Consider the following 16579-nt stretch of genomic DNA (forward strand, 5'->3'; position numbering starts at 1 on the left):
ATCCAAAGAAATCACCACAACTCCTTCAACGTCTACAACAGAACATACAGCTACAACTACAGCCCCTCTTACAACAACAACAACAACAACACAACTTACATCTACAGTTGAAGAAATGGCAACAACTCCTTCAACATCTACAACAGAACATACAGCTACAACTACAGCCCCTCTTACAACAACAACAACACCATTTACCTCTATATCCCAAGAAATGGCCACAACTACTTCAACGTCTACAACAGAACATACAGCTACAACTACAGCCCCTCTTAAAACAACAACACAACTTACATCTACATCCAAAGAAATGGTCACAACTACTTCAACGTCTACAACAGAACATACAGCTACAACTACAGCCCCTCTTACAACAACAGCAACACAACTTACATCTACATCCAAAGAAATCACCACAACTCCTTCAACGTCTACAACAGAACATACAGCTACAACTACAGCCCCTCTTACAACAACAGCAACACAACTTACATCTTCATCCAAAGAAATCACCACAACTCCTTCAACATCTACAACAGAAAATACAGCTACAACTACAGCCCCTCTTACAACAACAACAACAACAACAACAACAACACAACTTACATCTATATCCAAAGAAATCACCACAACTCCTTCAACGTCTACAACAGAACATACAGCTACAACTACAGGCCCTCTTACAACAACAGCAACACAACTTACATCTACATCCAAAGAAATCACCACAACTTCTTCAACGTCTACAACAGAACATACAGCTACAACTACAGCCCCTCTTACAACAACAGCAACACAACTTACATCTACATCCAAAGAAATCACCACAACTCCTTCAACGTCTACAACAGAACATACAGCTACAACTACAGCCCCTTCTACAACAACAGCAACACAACTTACATCTACATCCAAAGAAATCACAACAACTCCTTCAACATCTACAACAGAAAATACAGCTACAACTACAGCCCCTCTTACAACAACAACAACAACACAACTTACATCTACATCCAAAGAAATCACGACAACTCCTTCAATGTCTACAAACGAACACACAGCTACAACTACAGCCCCTCTTACAACAACAACAACAACAACAACAAAACTTACATCTACATCCAAAAAAATCACCACAACTCCTTCAACGTCTACAGCAGAACATACAGCTACAACTACAGCCCCTTCTACAACAACAGCAACACAACTTACATCTACATCCAAAGAAATCACCACAACTTCTTCAACGTCTACAACAGAACATACAGCTACAACTACAGCCCCTCTTACAACAACAGCAACACAACTTACATCTACATCCAAAGAAATCACCACAACTCCTTCAACGTCTACAACAGAACATAAAGCTACAACTACAGCCCCTTCTACAACAACAGCAACACAACTTACATCTACATACAAAGAAATCACAACAACTCCTTCAACATCTACAACAGAAAATACAGCTACAACTACAGCCCCTCTTACAACAACACAATTTACATCAACATCCAAAGAAATCACTACAACTCCTTCAACATCTACAACAGAACATACAGCTACAACTACAGCCCCTCTTACAACAACAACACAACTTACATCTACATCCAAAGAAATGGCCACAACTCCTTCAACGTCTACAACAGAACACACAGCTACAACTACAGCCCCTCTTACAACAACAACACAACTTACATCTACATCCAAAGAAATCACCACAACTCCTTCAACGTCTAAAACAGAACATACAGCTACAACTACAGCCCCTCTTACAACAACAACAACACAACTTACATCTACATCCAAAGAAATCACCACAACTCCTTCAACGTCTAAAACAGAACATACAGCTACAACTACAGCCCCTCTTACAACAACAACAACACAACTTACATCTACATCCAAAGAAATCACCACAACTCCTTCAACATCTACAACAGAACATACAGCTACAACTACAGCCCCTCTTACAACAACAACACAACTTACATCTACATCCAAAGAAATGGCCACAACTACTTCAATGTCTACAACAGAACATACAGCTACAACTACAGCCCCTCTTACAACAACAAAAACACAACTTACATCTACATCCAAAGAAATCACCACAACTCCTTCAACATCTACAACAGAACATACAGCTACAACTACAGCCCCTCTTACAACAACAACAACACAACTTACATCTACATCCAAAGAAATCACCACAACTCCTTCAACATCTACAACAGAACATACAGCTACAACTACAGCCCCTCTTACAACAACACAACTTACATCTACATCCAAAGAAATGGCCAAAACTACTTCAACGTCTACAACAGAACATACAGCTACAACTACAGCCCCTCTTACAACAACACAACTTACATCTACATCCAAAGAAATGGCCAAAACTACTTCAACATCTACAACAGAACATACAGCTACAACTACAGCCCCTCTTACAACAACACAACTTACATCTACATCCAAAGAAATGGCCAAAACTACTTCAACGTCTACAACAGAACATACAGCTACAACTACAGCCCCTCTTACAACAACAACAACACAACTTACATCTACATCCAAAGAAATCGCCACAACTCCTTCAACATCTACAACAGAACATACAGCTACAACTACAGCCCCTCTTACAACAACAGCAACACAACTTACATCTACATCCAAAGAAATGGCCACAACTCCTTCAACATCTACAACAGAACATACAGCTACAACTACAGCCCCTCTTACAACAACAACAACACAACTTACATCTACATCCAAAGAAATGGCCACAACTCCTTCAACATCTGCAACAGAACATACAGCTACAACTACAGCCCCTCTTACAACAACAGCAACACAACTTACATCTACATCCAAAGAAATGGCCACAACTCCTTCAACATCTACAACAGAACATACAGCTACAACTACAGCCCCTTCTACAACAACAACAACACAACTTACATCTACAGTTGAAGAAATGGCAACAACTCCTTCAACATCTACAACAGAACATACATCTACAACTACAGCCCCTCTTACAACAACACAACTTACATCTACATCCAAAGAAATCCCCACAACTCCTTCAACGTCTACAACAGAAAATACAGCTACAACTACAGCCCTTCTTACAACAACACAACTTACATCTTCATCCAAAGAAATCACCACAACTCCTTCAACATCTACAACAGAACATACAGCTACAACTACAGCCCCTCTTACAACAACACAACTTACATCTACATCCAAAGAAATCCCCACAACTCCTTCAACGTCTACAACAGAAAATACAGCTACAACTACAGCCCCTCTTACAACAACACAACTTAAATCTACATCCAAAGAAATCACCACAATTCCTTCAAAGTCACACATAGAACACACAGCTACAACTACAGCCCCTCTTACAACAACAGCAACACAACTTACATTTACATCCAAAGAAATCACCACAACTCCTTCAACATCTACAACAGAACATAAAGCTACAACTACAGCCCCTCTCACAACAACAACAACAACACAACTTACATCTACATCCAAAGAAATGGCCACAACTACTTCAACGTCTACAACAGAACATACAGCTACAACTACAGCCCCTCTTACAACAACAGCAACACAACTTACATCTACATCCAAAGAAATGGCCACAACTACTTCAACGTCTACAACAGAACATACAGCTACAACTACAGCCCCTCTTACAGCAACAACACAACTTCTATCTACATCCAAAGAAATGGCCACAACTACTTCAACGTCTACAACAGAACATACAGCTACAACTACAGCCCCTCTTACAACAACACAACTTACATCTACATCCAAAGAAATCCCCACAACTCCTTCAACGTCTACAACAGAACATACAGCTACAACTACAGCCCCTCTTACAACAACACAACTTACATCTACATCCAAAGAAATCACCACAACTCCTTCAAAGTCTACAACAGAACATACAGCTACAACTACAGCCCCTCTTACAACAACACAACTTACATCTACATCCAAAGAAATCACCACAACTCCTTCAAAGTCTACAACAGAACATACAGCTACAACTACAGCCCCTCTTACAACAACAACACAACTTACATCTCCAGCCAAAGAAATGGCCACAACTACTTCAACGTCTACAACAGAACATACAGCTACAACTACAGCCCCTTCTACAACAACAACAACACAACTTACATCTACATCCAAAGAAATCACCACAACTCCTTCAACATCTACAACAGAACATACAGCTACAACTACAGCCCCTCTTACAACAACAGCAACACAACTTACATTTACATCCAAAGAAATCACCACAACTCCTTCAACATCTACAACAGAACATACAGCTACAACTACAGCCCCTCTTACAACAACAACACAACTTACATCTCCAGCCAAAGAAATGGCCACAACTACTTCAACGTCTACAACAGAACATACAGCTACAACTACAGCCCCTTCTACAACAACAACAACACAACTTACATCTACATCCAAAGAAATCACCACAACTCCTTCAACATCTACAACAGAACATACAGCTACAACTACAGCCCCTCTTACAACAACAACACAACTTACATCTACATCCAAAGAAATCACCACAACTCCTTCAACATCTACAACAGAACATACAGCTACAACTACAGCCCCTTCTACCACAACAACAACAACACAACTTACATCTACATCCAAAGAAATCACCACAACTCCTTTAACGTCTACAACAGAGCATACAGCTACAACTACAGCCCCTCTTACAACAACAACACAACTTACATCTTCATCCAAAGAAATCACCACAACTCCTTCAACGTCTACAACAGAACATACAGCTACAACTACAGCCCCTCTTACAACAACAGCAACACAACTTACATCTACATCCAAAGAAATCACCACAACTCCTTCAACATCTACAACAGAACATACAGCTACAACTACAGCCCCTCTTACAACAACACAACTTACATCTACATCCAAAGAAATCACCACAACTCCTTCAATGTCTACAACAGAACATACAGCTACAACTACAGCCCCTCTTACAACAACAACAACACAACTTATATCTACATCCAAAGAAATCACCACAACTCCTTCAATGTCTACAACAGAACATACAGCTACAACTACAGCCCCTCTTACAACAACAGCAACACAACTTACATCTACATCCAAAGAAATCACCACAACTCCTTCAACGTCTACAACAGAACATACAGCTACAACTACAGCCCCTCTTACAACAACAACAACAACACAACTTACATCTACATCCAAAGAAATCACCACAACTCCTTCAACGTCTACAACAGAACATACAGCTACAACTACAGCCCCTTTTACAGCAGCAACAACAGCAACACAACTTACATCTACATCCAAAGAAATCACCACAACTCCTTCAACATCTACAACAGAACATACAGCTACAACTACAGCCCCTCTTACAACAACACAACTTACATCTACATCCAAAGAAATCACCACAACTCCTTCAATGTCTACAACAGAACATACAGCTACAACTACAGCCCCTCTTACAACAACAGCAACACAACTTACATCTACATCCAAAGAAATCACCACAACTCCTTCAACGTCTACAACAGAACATACAGCTACAACTACAGCCCCTTTTACAGCAGCAACAACAGCAACACAACTTACATCTACATCCAAAGAAATCACCACAACTCCTTCAATGTCTACAACAGAACATACAGCTACAACTACAGCCCCTCTTACAACAACAACAACACAACTTATATCTACATCCAAAGAAATCACCACAACTCCTTCAACGTCTACAACAGAACATACAGCTACAACTACAGCCCCTCTTACAACAACAGCAACACAACTTACATCTACATCCAAAGAAATCACCACAACTCCTTCAACGTCTACAACAGAACATACAGCTACAACTACAGCCCCTTTTACAGCAGCAACAACAACAACACAACTTACATCTACAACTGAAACAATGGCCACAACTCGTATAACCGCAACAACAGAGTATATAGCTACAACCGAGCCAACAAACACAACTACACCTACGACAGAACTCAGCTTCCGAGAGCCCTCAGAAACATCTGTATCTGGTTTAGACACATCAACTCTACAGGGAACATTGACAACGCATGTGCTGGTTACCAACCACCTGCAAAATCAGGTACTATTATCTACACAGCACAAGCAAACCACAAGCTACACTGTACTTTTAAAGGCTGAGGTGTGTGGCCAAGCATCAGACATTTTCAGAATTGTAATACAGGTTGTAAAATAGAAAGTTACATGTCCTGTCCATATAACATATAGATTGTGTACACGGTCACACACAAAGACAAAACACCATCAGAATAACACACAACACTAAAATAACTAAACACCAGAAAATGTGAATAAAAAAACACCCTAATGTGATGTACAGAAAGCTTTTCCTGTGCATGAAATCAGTATGTACAGTGTATTGTTTCCCTTTATTTCACCAACATCAAAATGTGTGTGTGTTTTTTAAAGCTAAATCCGATTAGTGTTAACGACGGTTGCCAAAGTTTAATTGCTGGTGGTGGTCTTTTCATCTTGAGTACTGTGTGTAACTTCCGTGTGCAGCAGGCGTGGTAAAAGTACTCAAAAATTATACTCGAGTAAAAGTATATATACCTAAATAAAAAATGACTCCATTAAAAGTAGAAAGTCCTCCATTCAAACATCACTTGAGTAAAAGTACAAAAGTATCCGATTTAAAACGTACTTAAGTACCGAAAGTAAAAAGTAAATATTCAAACTGTAAATATAAATAATTAAACAGATCAATTGTTTTGAATTTGTTAGATTTGCAATCATAAGAGACAATGAAGCACCTTGCTGTCAGCTGGTATTATTACATGTTAAAAATACATGTGATTTTTATTATAATAACAACTTTATAATATCTTAATGATATAAGTAAAAATATAATAAATATATAGTGCACATTTAACAAAAAACTAATTTATACTAATATTAAATATATTATAAAATACTAATTTTTCTAGCCAACTAACATGCTATGGTCATTAAATGTTTTTGTTTTTTTTCCTGAGGTAAATGTAACATTATGTGACATATTGTTCTCCAGCTGTTTTACTGACCTCTTTCCGCGGTTGAAAAACACTGATTTATTGATATTATGTATAAGGTATATACATTTCGGTAAGTTGTACTGTATCTTTCAACATAGGCTACCTATTATTGTTCATTTGTGTTTATTTACAATTAACTAGTAGTAAAGAGATTAACGGCACCCCATATAGCAGTCGTTAGCTATCTGTCACGTCACATTTAAAAGCTCCAAAACGGTATTTATTGTTTATATTTCGTAATAAAATTGACAGAATCTGAGAGCTGAGAATTTGTTTCATATCAAAAGTAACCTACTCTGTCTTGTCTGTCGGTGTCAGTGTCCTCTTTGCTTCGCGATTTTTCTCTGCGTGAGAAAATGGATGTGTGTCGTGAGAGCGTGTGGAAAGTGACGATTGCGTGAGTCTCACACTGAATGAGTGAGAGTTGGCAGCTCTGCAATAGACATGTTCCATAACATTAGCTGCATCAAACAGAAGATGTGCAAGATGCAAAGTAAGCGGAAATCTCAGGATCATTGCTGGGCAGAGCTGCACCTTCACCTGTTTCTGCGTCATCTTCCACAATGGCGAACTGACTGCTATGAGAGTGTATGCTGGCAAAGAGCTTGCGCATTCTTTTTTTCAAAATAAAAACAAGTTTTTCATTGGTTTGGAAAGCCAGTGTAATAAATACTTGGAGCAGGCATGGGGAAATGTAACGGAGTAAACTTTGTCTTTAATATTGTAGTGGAGTAAGAGTAAAAGTAGATGCAAATAAAACATACTCAAGTAAAGTACAGATCCCCGAAAAAAATACTTAAGTAAAGTAACGAAGTATTTCTATTTCGTTACTTACCACCACTGCGTGTGCGTGAGTGTTGATGCACAGGTCTACAGGAATGGTGACTTGCCATTTGTTCACAATAAGTGATATCAATATATTATTCACAATAAGGCCTCCACGGCAAGTCACCCTTCCAGCACTTGAGATGAAAAGACCGCCACCAGCAATTAAACTTTGGCAATCGTCTTTAATACTAATCAGATTTAGCTTTAAAAAAAAACACACACACATTTTAATGTTGGTGAAATAAAGTGAAACAAACTGTACATACCTGGAACCATCGGCGTCATTTGTGGGTGGGACATGTCCCCACAAATTTTTGCCAGGGTCGATATTGTCCCCACCACTTTTGAAACATCTCGCGGCATGGATGTAACTAATATAAATAAATAAAACATCTCCAGTTAATCTCCAGTTATTTATTTTGTTTGTTTGTTAAATAAGAGGTGATCTAACATGCTGAAATGTGTTGTTTTATTAATCAAGTGATCAAAGTGATCGTTGACTCTTCGATCAGTGATGCAGATACAGTGTTCTCTTGTGGCTCGCGCACAGTCTACACACGGACGCACGCTTTAATCCGTTGCGGAGACTCTCTATTCTTTCATTCCGGTGAAATCACAAAGTAAAATGCACACAAATGTGTCCCTGCTTGATATACAACCACTGATAAACATAATCGGTTTTAATGAGGAAAAAAAAATGTAGGCACACACAGACCTCAGGAATTAGCATATGAATCTCAGCAATGGTGACAAACAGATCACCTCTGAACATAAGCTCATGATGGGAGCCATGAAGGAGTTTCGATTGGTGGCACCCAGAATGCACTGCAACATGCTTTATAATTGTCACCATTGTTGAGATTCACAGGCTGATTCTTGATGTCTGTGTGTGCTTACATAAAATATTTGTATACGTTTTTTTTTCTATTGATTAGATTATTTGGATTTCATTGAAAAGGCTAAAATGGTATGCTCTACCATGACAGTGCTGCTTTAATCCATAAGGTAAACTTAACTCAGAAATTGGGCTCTACATGAGTTCAGTGATTCAGGTCAAATGATTGTGACATAACGATTATGTTACAACCCAACCAACACCATCAGATCACCTTTTCTATTTGTTCATCTGGCTTTTATAACTCATGTACAGCAGCAAAACAAAATCTAAATTTAATGATGTGAGGGTCAAGAGCCCAACTAAAACAAACACTGATCATCATAACGGTGACCTAAACATTCCGGTTTTCTCCTTCAGTGATTATATATATATATCATGGCGAACAGCGCGCATCTCTCAATTGAAATAAATAATCTATTATCTACCGGCTTTGATATATCGGACTAATTCACTTATTGGTTGATATATCGTGCATCGCTAATACATTTAGTATACATGCTCATAGCTTAATTACAAAAAATACAGCAATTATTCAATTACTCCATTAATAATATCATAAAATTCCATTTGAATATCCCACATTTCTGACACAATACCATGGTGCAGTTAATATCCATTGTAATTGATTTGCAGTTTCATCTGGTTATCACCCTACAATACGTGGTAACTTAGTCAAATTCAACCATTTTCATTTTCTTTACAGGGAACAGTTTCAAGACAGGCAGTGACACCTGATTCCAAGCCAATATCAATGGACACATCCACAATTTTCCCAACCACTCAGGAAAGCGCAGTCTCAGTATCATCTCCTGAACCTGAAGCCGCCACATTAGCTTATGAGTACCGAGACTCAACTACAATCACAGGCACCTCGTCTTCAGAACCAACAGATCTAACAAACTTCCCATCACAAAACAACATCAACAGAGGAGGAAACGTTGATAACTCACAACAAGAACCCATGTTTAAAATGATTAACTTTAATTACCCACTGGTAAATCAAGTCACAATCATGGCCACAGTGTCAAGACCATGAAACCGTCACACAAAACTTCTTAAAGTTGAAGTGTACAACTCTATTTCACTCTTTGTGCAGAACAGAGACTCTCTGCGAACTGTTACCAGAAAGAGATTGACCATATCAGCAATGAACTAGCGGAGGTGTTTCAGTGGCAACTGAGCACACTGGAAGAATATTCCAGTTATTTCACCGTCAGTCAGATCATATGACTAAGTGCTTATAACAACACAACAAACAAACACGCAAAGACCGAAATAAAAACAAGTGAAACAGGAAAGACATTTTGAAGAACTGGTTTAATGTTGCATGAAGACTAACTTCCATCTCCAAAATATATCAAATATAATACAATATGTGTCATATGTTTAATATATTTATCTACAGCACTGTCTTAGGGTTATTGTAGTGATACAGTTTTATGTTAAACCTGTCATGCAACACAGACCATTTAAAACCAGAGAACATTTCTCTTTTCTACATTTCACCTTTGTAATACACTGTAAATACCTTTTCAAAGTTGTGAATAAAATGGATAACTGGAGTGTGTTTTACAAGAAAATACTAATGCAGTCTTTCCCATTTCATTTATTGTGTTATTCGCAGTTTCTTTGTTATTATCAGTTAAATTTACTTAATTTGTGAATTACTTTACTTTGTTTTTTAGCTGTTAAATGTACAAAAATCTACCCCAATTTTTTCATTGGAATCTTGTTTATACTTTAAAAATTAGTATGAATATTATTGACTACTATGAAAAATTGCTTGTGATTTTCCTCATTTGTAAGTTGCTTTGGATAACTAATTTAATAAATGAATAAATGTACAGTATGCCCTATGAATTTTTTTTCCATGAGAAAAGCACATTCTGATTGACTACATTAATTTAGCAGATAGATAGACAGATATGCAAACAACTCACAGATTACGCTTAAATTGTAGACATATCCCCAGTTTACAGACAGGCTTCAGTCTAGTCCCATGTTTGAGATGTTTTAACTGAAAACATATCTTAAAATATGTCGGTGTCAGTGTTTTGTCTCAAGGTTCACACCAGAAGTGTTTTTTCTAAGACACCTTTATAAAAGCTACTTAAATGTGGTCTTAATCTGAGGGTTTGATGAGGTTTCAAAAGGACGAGTAAACATGATACCTGAAGAACAACTTGAAGAATCAAAATTGAAGAATCATCTTCTGGGAAAAACTCCATGGATTGAATGCCATGATAAAATTACATATCATGAAACCTGCACAACAACTTTATGATCACAGTTCTTCATCTCGCCGACACCTAAACCATGTGAGCAGAGGAACTCTCAGTCCGGCAGTTAAAGCTCATACAGAGATAATCCAAACTTCAGATTACAAACTCTGCTTTCCTTGATTTTCCGCCATCTTGGATTTTTCTAAACACTGTTTTGTTCTCCATTTTTCCACTTATTTTGTTTCTTCTGATCTTGTTTTAAATACAGAAAAGACAGAAGAGATATTTTTTGACCGCAGATCAGTAGGCGATCATACACCACTGATTATACATGTAATCAATTATGCAAGTGTGTTCCTATAAGTACCTTGGTATCTATATTGGTAATACACTTATCTGGGGGATTCACATGGACACAATTCGCTCTCAGAGACTGTATTTTAAGCTAGACTTGGGTTGTATGGAGTTGATCAGAAAATTAACTTATTTTCCAGGGAGTCGTAGAAAGGCATCACAGTATGGTTTGGTAAACTTACAGTTCAAGCTCAATCTAAGCTGGGTAAATTTACAGTTCAAGCTCAATCTAAGCTGGGTAAATTTACAGTTCAAGCTCAATCTAAGCTGGGTAAACGTATAGTTCAAGCTCAATCTAAGCTGGGTAAACGTATAGTTCAAACTCAATCTAAGCTGGGTAAACGTACAGTTCAAGCTCAATCTAAGCTGGCTAAACATACAGTTCAAGCTCAATCTAAGATGGGCAAACTTACAGTTCAAGCTCAATCTAAGCTGGGTAAATTTACAGTTCAAGCTCAATCTAAGCTGGGTAAACGTATAGTCCAAGCTCAATCTAAGCTGGGTAAATTTACAGTTCAAGCTCAATCTAAGCTGGGTAAACGTACAGTTCAAGCTCAATCTAAGCTGGGTAAACGTACAGTTCAAGCTCAATCTAAACTGGGTAAATTTACAGTTCAAGCTCAGTCTAAACTGGGTAAACGTACAGTTCAAGCTCAATCTAAGCTGGGTAAACGTACAGTTCAAGCTCAATATAAGCTGGGTAAATTTACAGTTCAAGCTCAGTCTAAACTGGGTAAACGTACAGTTCAAGCTCAATCTAAGCTGGGTAAACGTACAGTTCAAGCTCAATATAAGCTGGGTAAATTTACAGTTCAAGCTCAGTCTAAACTGGGTAAACGTACAGTTCAAGCTCAATCTAAGCTGGGTAAACGTATAGTTCAAGCTCAATCTAAGCTGGGTAAATTTACAGTTCAAGCTCAATCTAAACTGGGTAAACGTACAGTTCAAGCTCAATCTAAGCTGGGTAAACGTACAGTTCAAGCTCAATCTAAGCTGGGTAAATTTACAGTTCAAGCTCAGTCTAAACTGGGTAAACGTACAGTTCAAGCTCAATCTAAGCTGGGTAAACGTACAGTTCAAGCTCAATATAAGCTGGGTAAACGTAGCCTGATTCTACCAGACTCTCGTACATTTCATTTGTACAGAGAGTCTGGCACCGCTCCATTGACAAGCGTTAACTTCCTTGTAGGCGGGTATTATATTGAAGTCTAAAACTATTGGATCTGCCCAGAGTCACTCTATCTGCCATAACCAATCGCTGACGTTTGGTCGTGAAATATGTCTTTTCCCGAACCCCGTGGGAGGATGGCCATAAACACAAAACTAAGAAAAGATTGTTCTTGCTCCGGCTTTAACTTCTTGATATTCGGCAGCGTTGCCACAACGGACCGAATGGCTTCGCTCGCATCTTTCTTATTTTGAACAACAACTCAAAATAACGCACGAGTCGACATCAACGTCATCGTTCTCAGCCACTCCCTCTGTTCGCTGATTGGCCCGGTAAAAAATTGATCGGAGAAAACCAAAGTCTACAGCGCAATCCCAGATGTAGTACTGAAGGAAAATGAAATTGAGCGGAAGTGCGTAGGAGGGCGGAGCCAGGCTAGGGTAAACGTACAGTTCAAGCTCAATATAAGATGGGTAAACGTACAGTTCAAGCTCAATCTAAGCTGGGTAAACGTACAGTTCAAGCTCAATATAAGATGGGTAAACGTACAGTTCAAGCTCAATCTAAGCTGGGTAAACGTATAGTTCAAGTACAATCTAAACTGGGTAAACGTACAGTTCAAGCTCAATATAAGCTGGGTAAACGTACAGTTCAAGCTCAATCTAAGCCGGGTAAACATACAGTTCAAGCTCAATCTAAGCTGGGTAAACGTACAGTTCAATCTCAATCTAAGCTGGGTAAACATACAGTTCAAGCTCAATCTAAGCTGGGTAAACGTACAGTTCAAGTACAATCTAAGCTGGGTAAATTTACAGTTCAAGCTCAATCTAAGCTGGGTAAACGTACAGTTCAAGCTCAATCTAAGCTGGGTAAACGTATAGTTCAAACTCAATCTAAGCTGGGTAAACGTACAGTTCAAGCTCAATCTAAGATGGGTAAACGTACAGTTCAAGCTCAATCTAAGATGGGTAAACGTACCCAGCTTAAGTACCCAGAGTAATTTGCTCTGGCCCCCTTCCTGTCCGAAGGAGTGATGAGATAGTTAGTAGATTGTGTTCACTCAATGGCTGGCTGTCTAAGTGGTGTCCGCAAAATAATATAGAATTCGTAGACAATTGGAAAAGTTTTTGGGGCAAACCTGGCCTGTTGAAAAGAGATGGTATTCATCCCTCCTGGGATGGTGCTGCTCTTCTCTCTAGTAATTTGCCTCATAGTCTTAGAGATAAAACATGACAATCTGGGGCTCAGGTCAGGAAGCAGACAAACTGGCTAAACCGACCGTCTGCTAGCGGCCTCGCGTCACCAAGGTCAGATAAATCCCATCACATAGAGCCTCTTTCACCTAGATATCATCATATAGAGACTGTGTCTGTTCCCCGAATTTGGAAATACAAAAAACTTCCAAACCTATCTAAGGTTAAAAATTAAATTGATGTTCAACAAATAAAAATATATATGATATAATACAGATGAGCAAACGATAAAGCTTGGGTTGCTGAATATTCGATCAATTACTTCAAAAGCACTTATTGTTAATGATATGATTTCGTATTATAACCCAGATGAGCTGTATTTGACAGAAACCTGACTAAAACCAGACGATTACATTACTTTAAATGAGTCCACCCCACAAGATTACTGCTATAAACATGAACCTCGTCTGAAAGGCAAAGGGGGAGGTGTTGCTGTAATTTATAGTCATATTTTCAAAACCACTAAGTAATCTAGTTTTAAATATACTTCTTTTGAAGTGTTGGTGCTTAATGTAAAAATATATAGTGTAAACAATAAATCACGTTTGAGAATTCTGCTGGCCACTTTATACAGGCCACCAGGGCACCATAAAGACTTTATCAAAGAATTTGCTGACTTTCTATCAGAATTAGTATAGGCTGCAGATAAAGTACTAATTGTTGGTGATTTTAATATACATGTAGATAATGAAAAAGATGCAATGGGATTGGCATTTAAAGACATTGTAAACTCAATGGAGTTAGACAACACCTGTCAGGACCTACTCATTGTCGTAATCATACTCTAAACTACTGAAAGAGATGCTTCCAGAGGTCATAGATCCTCTTCTCAATATCATTATTTGTTTTTGTCTCTAGGATACGTACCAAAACCCTTTAAGCTGGCTATGATTAAACCGCTTGTTAAAAAAACGCAACTTGATCCTACGGAATTAGTCAATTACAGGCAGATCTCCAATTTACCTTTTCTGGTATCAATATCAAAGATATTAGAAAAGGCAGTATCCTCACAACTGTGTTCCTTTCTTGAAGGAAATGATATCTGCGAGAATTTCCAGTCAGGATTTAGACCGCACCATAGCACTGAGACAGCTCTCACTAGAGTCACAAATGATTTGCTCTTATCATCCGATCGTGGTTGTATCTCTCTATTAGTGCTACTTAATCTTAGTGCTGCATTTGACACCATTGACCACAACATTCTATTAAATAGACTAGAAAACTATGTTGGCATTAGTGGAATTGCATTAGCATGGTTTAAATCACACTTATCTGATCATTATCAGTTTGTAGCAGTAAATGAAGAGATGTCTTATCGATCACAAGTTCAGTATGGCGTACCACAAGGCTCAGTACTAGGACCGTTAATGTTCACTCTGTACATGCTACCGTTAGGAGATATCATTAGGAAACATGGAATTAGCTTTCACTGTTATGCTGATGAAACTCAGCTCGATATTTCCTCAAAACCTAACGAAACTTACCAATTCACAAAATTATCGGAATGCATAGCTGATATAAAAAATTGGATGACTAGTAATTTCCTACTACTAAATTCTGAAAAAACAGAGTTTCTAATTATTGGACAAAAAACTTCCACACGCAATATCCAATAATACTGTTTAACACTTGATGGCTGCTCTGTTAAGTCTTCGTCGTCAGTTAGGAACCTGGGTGGGCTCTTTGATACCAATCTCTCATTTGAAAGTCATGTGTCTAGTGTCTGTAAAAGCGCATTTTTCCATCTTAAAAATATATCTAAATTACGTCATATGCTCTCATTGACAAATGCGGAACAATTAGTTAATGCGTTCATGACATCAAGGCTAGATTATTGTAATGCTCTACTGGGTGGTTGCCCTGCACGTTTAATAAACAAACTACAGCTGGTCCAAAACGCAGCAGCTCGAGTTCTTACCAGAACCAGGAAGTACGACCATATTAGCCCGGTTCTGTCAACCCAATGTTTTTTTCTCCATTCTGTCACTGATGGAGTTTTGGTTCCTTCACTGTCACCTTTTTTTCGCCTTCATTCGCCATTGGCTTTTGGCTTGCTTAGTTGGGGACATTTAACATTTAATTTTGAATTTAACAACACTATTACAACTTTACTTTTACTGTTATCTCTGTAAAGCTGCTTTGAAACAATTTGTATTGAAAAAGCGCTATATAAATAAAGGTGACTTGACTTGACTTGACTACAGTTCAAGCTAGAGCTACAGTTCAATATGCATTCATATTTTGCATGTTTATTCATCCATACAATAAAAGCTAATGAAATCCAATGTGTTCTACAGAAGAAATAAATGCATACAGGCTTGGAAAGACATTTTTGACTTTTTGAAATAGGTATTACATTATATGATCACTTAAATTAAACAAATGTGCAACAAATGATCAACAAACATAATATACACTGCACTTTAAAAGTGATAAAGCAGTCTACAAAATTACTTTCTCTGTTTTATAGGTTTAATCATTTGAACTAAAGCACCTACAAAAAACTCAACAACGAAACACACCCTCTCACTTAACCTTTCAATGGGATATTTTCATAAAACTGAATGCTTAGGGAGGAATGCATTGTTGTATAAGTAGGTTTATCCAGTTTGGTTAAAGATGGAATGTAATAATGAACAAAACGCTCAGAGTGACAACTATGTGGTCATGTGACTCGAAGCTAATAAAAACAATGATTTTGAGGAGAACGT

The 16579-nt window shown here is 38.0% G+C and overlaps 1 protein-coding gene across 1 annotated transcript; it reads left to right on the forward strand.

Annotated features, from left to right (window-relative positions):
• The first annotated feature begins 214 nt into the window (after positions 1 to 214).
• Positions 215 to 10840, forward strand: LOC143737861 (uncharacterized). Its single transcript, XM_077229720.1, has 8 exons — positions 215 to 234; positions 309 to 313; positions 891 to 1072; positions 3797 to 3844; positions 5504 to 5616; positions 5661 to 5671; positions 5799 to 6193; positions 9575 to 10840. The coding sequence occupies exons 1-8, from the start codon at positions 215 to 217 to the stop codon at positions 9905 to 9907; spliced, it is 1107 nt and encodes a 368-aa protein (XP_077085835.1). The 3' UTR covers positions 9908 to 10840.
• Positions 10841 to 16579: the final 5739 nt, after the last annotated feature.

This window comes from Siphateles boraxobius, unplaced genomic scaffold, assembly GCF_051911475.1.
Source record: "Siphateles boraxobius isolate OS27281-9 unplaced genomic scaffold, OSU_SipBor_1 130, whole genome shotgun sequence".
Classification (NCBI taxonomy): Eukaryota; Metazoa; Chordata; class Actinopteri; order Cypriniformes; family Leuciscidae; genus Siphateles; species Siphateles boraxobius.

Excerpts from the sequence above, each read along its gene's own strand:
- LOC143737861 (XM_077229720.1), top strand. The coding sequence starts at position 215 with ATGGCCACAACTACTTCAAC. Across the intron at positions 1,073-3,796 it reads AACACACAGCTACAACTACA|GCCCCTCTTACAACAACACA; the intron begins GCCCCTCTTACA and ends GCTACAACTACA. Across the intron at positions 6,194-9,574 it reads CCAACCACCTGCAAAATCAG|GGAACAGTTTCAAGACAGGC; the intron begins GTACTATTATCT and ends TTTTCTTTACAG.